The following is a 9,697-nucleotide window of genomic DNA, read 5'->3' as shown; positions in this document are numbered from 1 at the left end:
TAGTTTAAGTTTCAGTTGAGAGCACAGCCATTATGTAGCTTATATCACTAGCTTGTGGTTGTGAGTCTTCCTATCTTCTATCGTTGTGTCATATCATGATATTCTGTAATTCTTGTAAGGTCTAGACTCTAGATATATGGTTTAAAGCTCCTATTTTCTAGGATTTCTTTTTGGTAAATTTGCTACTCCCGAAAAGTCGCTCTCTACTTTTGTTAATTGGAATATTCAGGTAGAAAATTAGAAGATCTCAGTTTTTATCTCTCAAGTGCACTCAACTTGCTTCAACCATTCCACGTGTTAAAGCAGGTGACTACTTAAAGCAATGAGCTCTAAGAACATTGATTTTAGAGGTCTAGTGCTCAATGTAATCTTCAATATTCTTGATTGTCAAAGTATTCCACACACCCCCCACCCCCACTACTTAAAGCAATGAGCTCTAAGAACATTGATTTTAGAGGTCTAGTGCTCAATGTAATCTTCAATATTCTTGATTGTCAAAGTATTCCACACACCCCCCACCCCCACTACTTAAAGCAATGAGCTCTAAGAACATTGATTTTAGAGGTCTAGTGCTCAATGTAATCTTCAATATTCTTGATTGTCAAAGTATTCCACACACCCCCTCCCCCCCCCAATGTTATTTTAGTGGATCTTAAACCCACGATTCTATCCATATTATTCCAATAAAGGAGGTTGTGTCATTATTTGAACTAGAGTTTATTGACATTTTCGGAAGCAGCACTTATAAACCTAATGTGGATATACAGATGAAAATGTATTGAACTTTTGTCTAAGCTTATAGGTATTCTTATGTAGATCTTATTTTTCTTTTGGTTTTCTTGAACAATAAGGGTAAGGAAATCATAGCGTCACTCCCTCGGGATTGGGCCACAACCTATTCTTAACCACCCTACCCATGGTCTAGTGCTTTTAGGCTCCCTTTAAATTTAGCCAACATCTTGTGGCCATCTCTAAATGTTTGAAGTTCAAACTCAATACCTATCTTATATACTAAGACCCTCCCCGTTGGATTAGGGCCGGTTGATCGATTTGAAACTTAAGATAAAAACTTTAAGTGAGCTCCTTTTCTTTGTATATATCATTAATACGGAGAACTTTAATTTTTTTTAATCAAGAACTGTTTCTCTCTCTCTCTCTCTCTCTCTCTCTCTCTCACACACACACACACACACATATACATATAATTACATTATCATTATGATTAAATTCATTATTGTCTTTCTAGTTTCTATTGTATTATTTCATTATCTTCTAACTTGTTTTTGTGAATTTCTTATTCATTTGTAAGATATTTATCTAAAATTTTTGCATATATTATTTTTGCTAATAAAAAATTTATCAAGAGATACTTGTGGAGATTCAACTAATTTTGAGCAAAATTACACATTTGTTTTATAAGCTTTAGCCCATAAACGAATTTTAGTTCTAAATATTTAAAGTGATCATTTTTAGTTCTTCACAGACTTAATATATATATATATATACACTTTTGTAAACATCTATTAAATCTCTCAAACAAAATGACCATGTTACCAAAATAAAAACTAACATGTCATCCCTTCATTAGACTAAAAGATAATTGTAATATAAAGGGATTACTTTAAACTTCTAGGACTAAATTTACTAATGGGTTAAAATTTAGACACCAACAATATATTTTGGCTATTAATTTCCTATTCTTCTCCTTTTTAAAATATTTTCATATCAAAAGTCATATTTTCTCATATATAATAATTTATAACTTAAAAATATTTACTAAAAGAACCCTTATAATGGAATAAAATTTTAAGTAAAATAATAAATTATGATTTATTAAAAGAAATATTGTAATTTCACTTAACAATATAATTGCCCGATAACTTGAAACTTTACCAACAAAGACAAATTTCATTTATAATCAAACTAATAAAATTACTTTTACATCAATTGTATATAAGCCCCCACACATGCACACAGACATTATATATATATATATATATAATTGTGTATAAGAATAAGTTTAAGGTTAGAAGAGGGAAAAAAAGGTTTAATTATGATTGGTTATCGAGAAACGTTTTTAGAGAGATTATAAATAAGAAAAAGTAAAAGAAAAGAGAGAGATTTTTATCTTAAACGTGACCAATGGAATCTATATATATATATATATAATAATAAGTGAAGTTGAGAGAGACTCAAATTAGAATTTCAAATTAACGTTCCAATTTTGCGCTATGTGTCTTGAATATTCATCCAATTGAGTTATTAAGTACAAAAACCAAAGAGTTTAGATTAAATGAATTATGGAAAAAAAAAAAAAAAAAAAAAAAAGTTTCACAATAATTTTTTAAAAAAATGGACAATTTACATTTTATACCTAATAATATCCTTACAAATTTTTTTAAAGAGTTAACAAAATATAAAACTGACTATCAATTGTATTTAAATTATATATATAGGAAATATATTATGTATCTTATTGTATATCTTTAAGTGTAATCATGCATATACATGGGGTTACAAATTAGTTAAAATTAATGTCAAGAGATGAAAAAGAATGATTTGATTTGGAGTGGTAATCTAAAAGTGTACCTAGATTTTAGATAGACATGAGCCGCTTATCAAAAACGGAGGAAAAAAATAGTAATGAAATTTATCATATTAATATTGTACTACAAGACAAATTTTATAGTCTCTTTTCCATTATTTTAAAAACCGAACCAGACTGGCCAATTCAACAGGTTGATTGAGAACTAGGCATGGAATCGGTCTAGTAAAAACTGGAAAAATTGACAAAAAACTTATCAAAATTGGTAAAACTCGATCAAAATTGATAAAAACTGATCAAGAAAAAAACTAGGAATCGATCTCTTTTTCGGTTCTTTGACCGGTTCAGTTTTTAAAACCATACTTTTTTCTTTCACTCTGGAGTTTTAAGCCATTGTTGTGTAAGAGCCTAGTGAAAGAACTAGCCTTGCACTAAACCATGTCCTTTAATGGTGAGCACTGGTATCATTAGTTGTGTGCTATCCCAAATGTCATATTACCACACTAAAAACTATTTTATCTTTTTTAACACATCACTTTATAAGATATCATATATCACATATTCTATTTTAACATTCAACACATTAAAATACTATATAAAACGTACATTAAAATAACTTTTAATCTAGGGTTCAATTCTTCGCCTACATAAAAAACCGATTGGTGTCTTGGTCTGATGATAAAAAGTAAAATCATCAGAAGTAGACACTATAATTTGAAATTACAATCCCACTTCTCAAACACCACAGTCCACCACCACCGGCCAAAATCAACCAACCACCACCTTAAAACACTAAACCTATAGAACTACAATCAACCCCCCAATGTTTCCTTTTTAAAAAAAAAAATCCAACTCCTCAAACCAAATCCAATCGCCAAAATTAACCTTAAATAGCCAAACAAAGACAAGAATTTTCGGCCATAGGCGAGAAGAAAAAAACAAAAAAAAAAAAGTAGAGGCAGAGGCAAGCAACTTGGTTAGAAGCAGAGGTGGGTGGAGTTTGGTGCTTGGTGAGATTGGTTGTGAGTGGAGATCACTGTGGGCAAAGATCGACAGCTTTTGAGAGAGAGAGAGAGAGGAGATATATATATATATATATATATGTTAGAAAAGAGAGTAAAAGTAGAATAAAATAATGAGAAGAGAGCGAAATAGAATATAATGACAGCTTTTGAGAGAGAGAGAGAGAGGAGATATATATATATATATATATATGTTAGAAAAGAGAGTAAAAGTAGAATAAAATAATGAGAAGAGAGCGAAATAGAATATAATTTTTTTATAGCATTTATGTATGGACCATTCCAAATTTTGGAATTGTACTATTCATTCATGCTAAACTTTTTAACATTTAAAATATTTGATGTGAGAGGTTTTTTTATGTTTAATATTTGATATTTGGCACACTTGATACTGTTCTAACATTATACAATTAGCAGTAAGAAGTGATAACCAAATGTTACAATGTTTTCTTGAAAAGAGAACAAGACCTATAGAGGTGGATCATATCCTGAACCATATATCCAAATTGCAAGAGGAAATTACCATCTCACTTATAGATGTCTGGCTATCTTCTGCAATTGTTTTGATGGGAAGCAAAAATGATCAAGTTTAAGCATTTTATCAAAACTAAAATAGCAGTTGAGTAAAAGGACAAATAAATAAATAAATTACATTAATCAAATAACAGGGTACATCTAAATATCTAATCAAACTGTCAAGAAAATTAGTATACGACAAATAAACGTTCATCAAAAAGTATACAACAAATACATTTTCTACCCCTGTATTAGACTCCTAACGATTCCCCCCGCTTTTATTAGTTTTGCATTGCCCCCACTCGTGAAATCAGAAAACAAGAATGCCCACCAATATGGAAGTCAAGGGAACCGTGAGGTTGTCATCAAGCTCGGTGCTTACGGGGAGTGTTTCCACCAATGCTGAGGCAAGAGACACAACCAAAAAACCAAAAACCATTTCCCATCTTTCCTGAAGAAATCCAAATGAAGAGAAATAGTACATATACCTGTCACAATATCATTTATCATCAGAAAACTTAATAGATTTATGCACAGATCAGATCAGAAAATAATTAGGGAGAAAAACTGTACCCTATAGACGCTAAAAAGCCCGCAGATACCATTGCAATACTACCAATGAGAGACTTGTTTCTGTTGTAAGGAATTTTATGACTACCGAACCTCCTTCCAATTATGTCTGCAAAACCTGAAACCAGGTAAGTATAAGAGCCGGTTACTTCCAGAACCATAAAAGAGTCTAGAGCGTAGAGCTGAGCAGGATTGCTATTGCTGACTATTGTTCAAGAGATAAAGTTTAATTATACCATGGCTAAATTCTACCAAAATCAAGCCAACAGACAAAGTAATTCACTTGATAAAAAAATTACCATCCCCAGCACAGAGGTTACAAATTGCTGCAATCCCAATAGGGGAAGTTCTCCAATAGATGATGCAAGCCAAAGAGATCGTTGTAGCATAGTAGAGTGGTCCTCTAAGGAGTTCCCTGATGCATGAAGTAAGCTAAGGGCAATTTGAGTAATGTCAATATATGAAGAACCAATCAATGGAAAATGTGTGTGTGTGTATATATATACATACATATATATACTTGAAAATACTTGGCTATGATTATAGTGAGTATCATTCCTCAAACAAGAAAACATCATATATTTTTCCTATATATATAAAGAATTATTTATTCATTTTGCTGAGTTTCTGCTTTACATGGCTCAATTGTAGAAAATTTGGCCCCTACCTTAGACAAAATTTAGGATCACAACAAAATATAATTTTGATGTGCCAGGCTGTGGGTGGTGGAGAAAAGGTGGTGGGTATATGTGAAAACGATAAGCAACCAATCACAATCTATCATATAAGATAGTTTTGAAAAAGAGTTTGGTAAAAGTTGTGGGCTTAGAGTAACTCTGTCAACCTAGCATGTAAAGGGTAAACATATCCTTATTTTGGGTTACCCGAGGATATAATACCAAAAGGTCAGAAAAATTACTCATTTTCCATCTGGGTCAACCAGCTTTGTTATTTTATAACAAAAGAGATCTCTCTAGGTTGGGTCAATTCCAGGGAAAGAGAAGCAGAGACATGACTCATTTTTTCATAAAGTCATTCTGAACCAATAATTCACCCAGTGTTGTCACCTGTGGTCTCCATTTCTGCTCATCGACTTCACTATAGCCTCATCTTTCATTATTCCAAGTCCCAAGAGAAGCATCCGAATGATATTGATACCTGGCACAAGACCTGCTAAAATGGAACCCCGATACCCAGAACTGTAATAAGAAGTAATAACTATTCAACAGGCAGATATGTAGTAAAATTATGAAAAATTTCTTGAATGATAGTAATAATAATAGTACCTGAACATTGGCCAGCAAAGCATGAAAACTAGCCCAACGCTTATATGCACAAGCTTCCTATTCAATTTCTAAACAGGCAAATACACAAATAAATAACTAAAGGAAAATCAAAGAATAGGAAAAGAAAGATGAGGACAAGAAGACTACAGATGAACAAGATAGAAAGGCTTTAGGTGTAAAGGCTTTGGGGACAGCATTTTATGCTTAGAGGGTCAGATTGTCTCTAGAAGAATCTTTCCTTTAACTTTGCAAGTAAATTTAAATAACATTTTGGCGACAAGGGTTAAATCATTAGAGAAACAAAGCTAGTCAGATAACTCATAACTATCTATTATTGCAAGGTTTTAGTTTACTCAACTTATAAAATTGGCAAACAGTAATTATCATGAAATGGAGGATATCATAATTTCAATTCAAATCCTATTGTATGTATTAAAAAGAAATCTACCTACTACATAATATCTAAAGTATAGTACCATCTCAAACTTTAAAAATTATAACATTCACATAAAACTGGTAAAATTAAAAGAATTCCTACATGGGAATCCAAATGTTAAAAGAACGAGTGTTTAAAAAAACAAAGCAAAGTGTTCAAAGAAAAGACAAGTACGCTTTCCTGTTCGCAAAAATATTGATCTTATAACTCAAAAGAAAATTGAATCTATTCCTGTAATATACCTAAGAACCAACTACTGTGAACCTAATCAGTTATATTTATACCATACCTAAGTAAATTACCTTCCATTTAAACCATTTTTGAATCAGCAATTATTGTTTCTATTTTTGTGAACTTCTCTTTCCACATATTAAGCTCTAAATTTTAACAGTTTAACCACAAAACGGTAAAAAGGAAAAATACCCAGATAGACAGTTTAACAGTTTAACCACTTAACACCAAGAAAAAACAAAGAAAGAAAAAAAAACAAAAAAAGTGTGGATTCGATTTTGACCTTGTCAAAGATGCCACGATTGGCGATTTCGCCCCAGAATCGAAGCAAGGAGAGGGCGATGCAACCGGTCAAGCTGGCGGCACAGATATCAGAGACAACCGGGTTTTCCGGTATCATGGTGGCAGCCAGTGGCTTCTGATCGCGATTAAGTATTCGCCCAGAACTGATAGCTCCCAGTCTCAAACCAAAACCAAAACCACAAACAGAGTTAATAGTATGATGTGGGCTGTTGGGTGAAGGTGAGAGTGAGAGTGTGGCAGCTGAGAGTAACGAGGGAGTGTTGGAATTTCGTCCCAATTTGAATTGAGATTTGATTTTGGGGGCAAGTAAGTCAAACGTGGAGAAGGAGTTTAGTGGGGAGAAGATAAAGACAGTCGTTGCTGCCATTTTTTTTAATTTATTTATTATTAAAATAAAAGACTCTGTGTGGAACGGTGGAAAGAGGGGAGAAAGAAACTGATGGGTAGAAAATCAATTTCCACTTTTTACTTCACAGGATACAAAGGAAAGCGTGAATAATTGGAGAGAAAAAAAAAAATTTAAAAAAATCTTCCTGGGTCCACATTTCATTGTTTGCACAGATTGAGCGGACGATGAAGGAAACCAAATATTGAGTTCAGCCAGTTCATATTTAAGGGGCTTTTTTTGGTTCTGCTCCTTAATTTAGATTCTCAAAATACTCTTAAATTTATCTTTTTTTAAAGCTTAAATGACAAAGTTAGAAATGTAAAATTAGTAATTTAAAAAATCAATTTTTTCTTCTATCTTTACGTTTCTTTCTCAAGTTAGTTGTCAAATACTAATACAACTTCTACGTTTTTTAAAAAATATAAAAAAATAGAACTTCTTTTTTTTACAAACGTACCATTTTTTTATTATCACCAAACTTTTTTCTTTTTACCTTTACATTTCTCTCTCATATTAGTAGTCAAGTATTAATACAATTTCTTCTTAAAATAAAAAATAAAATAAAATTGTCATGAGTAAAACATGTAAACCCAAAAAATAAAAAATAAAAATCGTGAAAATAATGGTAGTTTAATTATCAAATAAAATCGCATAAAGCAGGATTTTAATAGTAATATTTTTGGAAAAAAATATTATTTTATTACTAATAACTATTAAATGGATAAAGTTTGGCTTTAAACCGTTACTTAAAAAAAAAAAAATAGTTGTAGCCCAAAACTACAATTTTTATTTAAAAAATTAATATGAATAAATGTTTTGAAAATCTAACCGTTAGATTGCATTTTTTTTTTAATGTTTTTAATACACATATCAAATTTGTATCAATTGAATATAATTTAGTATTAGATTCATAAGCTTATTTTTCATTTATAAATTTAAATTACAAAAACTTGAATTTTAAATATTTGATTGATAACGTAGCTATTTATATTTGATTTTCGGGAAATTTTGCAAGCATAGAGGATATAAGAAGAAAATGTAATCCAATGATGGATTTATCAAAATTCACATCTAATAAAAAGATATTAAATGAAGTTGTAACCTTAGACTACAATCAAGTTTCTAGCCAAATTTTGTCCATATTAAAATTAGCATTGTGGAAAAAAATATTATGGAGTATAATTTCTTTGTCAGATTTTGTTTTGAAAACGTGATTTGCTTGAAATTCTGCTAATGTGGCAAGAGTTAATGAGGCAAGTGTCAACCTAAAATTTGTATTTCCAATCATGATCTTAGTGTAAATTTTGAAATTTTGCAATCTATGCAAGACAAATTGTCAAATGTTTTGTGAACAAGATTAATAAGTGTAAAATGTTTTGGAAACACGATTAATAAGTGTAAGACAAATTGTCAAATTTGTCTTGAAACAAGATTTTCCAATACTTTACTTCAGTGTAAAATGTTTTGGAAACATGATTAATAAATGGACAATTGCATGTCAGCTCCTGCCACATCAACAAAATTTAAAGTGACATCGTGTTTTGAAAACACGATTTAAAGATGAGACTATTCTCTAAAATACTTTTCCAAAAATGCTATTTTTAATTAGAAATTATAAAATAATAATTTTTTTCCCCAAAAAAACCCAAATATAGAGTCCATACATATAAGCTCCTGAGTGGTAGTGCAGTCCATTGGTCGAGTAGGATTGGGTTTGGGCTCAACCTGCATCTGACTTGACCTAGTCGAGTGGAGTAGCCATCAACCTGCCACCAACTAAGAGACTAGTCGAATCTAGCGGATCAGACCTCCTACAAGTGGCGGGCAGGTCAGTCAGAGTTAGATTTCTAAGGAAACAGTGAGAAACAACAAGAAAACAGTGAGATTTCACTAGATCCAGTGGAAATTTGACTAGATTCGATGAGATTTAGCCAGATTTGGTGGATTTCTCATTGGAACTACCTGATATCTTGCCAAATTTGGGTATTTTTGCCAGAATATAGAAAATTTTAATCGAAATCTTGAAATTATTGCCAGAATCAAGGTATTTTTTGCTTGAATCTAGACATTTTTGTCGAAACATCTTAGTACGTCAGTTGGTTTGAGTTTTTTGGGTTTTGGGTAGACATGGCAAAACAGGCGGGTCGGGTCGAGTTCGGGTCATGTGTCAAAACAGGATGGGTCAATCGGGTTGCGAGTCAAGTCGGGTCACGGGATGGGTCGAGTTGACCCGTATTTTTCAAACAAGTTTTTTTTTTTTTTTTGGGAAATAGATGCAATTTGTCAATTGTTTCTAAGTTACTTAATTGTGATTAGATTCTCACTGGTAATATTGTTACCACTTACCAATTACCACTAAACACTTGATACCCAAATTTGGTGTAACTTTTGTTCCAGCTT

The 9,697-nt window shown here is 31.6% G+C and overlaps 1 protein-coding gene across 2 annotated transcripts; it reads right to left on the bottom strand.

The window, feature by feature from the left end:
* Positions 1-4,191: 4,191 nt before the first annotated feature.
* Positions 4,192-7,393, bottom strand: LOC112003510 (farnesol kinase, chloroplastic). Of its 2 annotated transcripts, none has more exons than XM_024035732.2 (6): positions 6,890-7,393; positions 5,940-6,007; positions 5,721-5,852; positions 4,953-5,068; positions 4,657-4,762; positions 4,192-4,571 (listed from the first exon to the last, which is right to left on the bottom strand). In XM_024035732.2, the coding sequence occupies exons 1-6, from the start codon at positions 7,274-7,276 to the stop codon at positions 4,394-4,396; spliced, it is 987 nt and encodes a 328-aa protein (XP_023891500.1). In that variant the 5' UTR covers positions 7,277-7,393; the 3' UTR covers positions 4,192-4,393. The 2 variants fall into 2 exon arrangements, with proteins under 2 accessions (XP_023891500.1, XP_023891494.1); XM_024035726.2 differs by having other exon boundaries at positions 4,657-4,771; positions 6,890-7,384.
* Between the last annotated feature and the right edge of the window lie 2,304 nt (positions 7,394-9,697).

This window comes from Quercus suber, unplaced genomic scaffold, assembly GCF_002906115.3.
Source record: "Quercus suber isolate HL8 unplaced genomic scaffold, Cork oak 2.0 scaffold_188, whole genome shotgun sequence".
NCBI classification, from domain to species: Eukaryota; Viridiplantae; Streptophyta; class Magnoliopsida; order Fagales; family Fagaceae; genus Quercus; species Quercus suber.
This window is presented reverse-complemented; position numbering and strand designations above follow the sequence as displayed.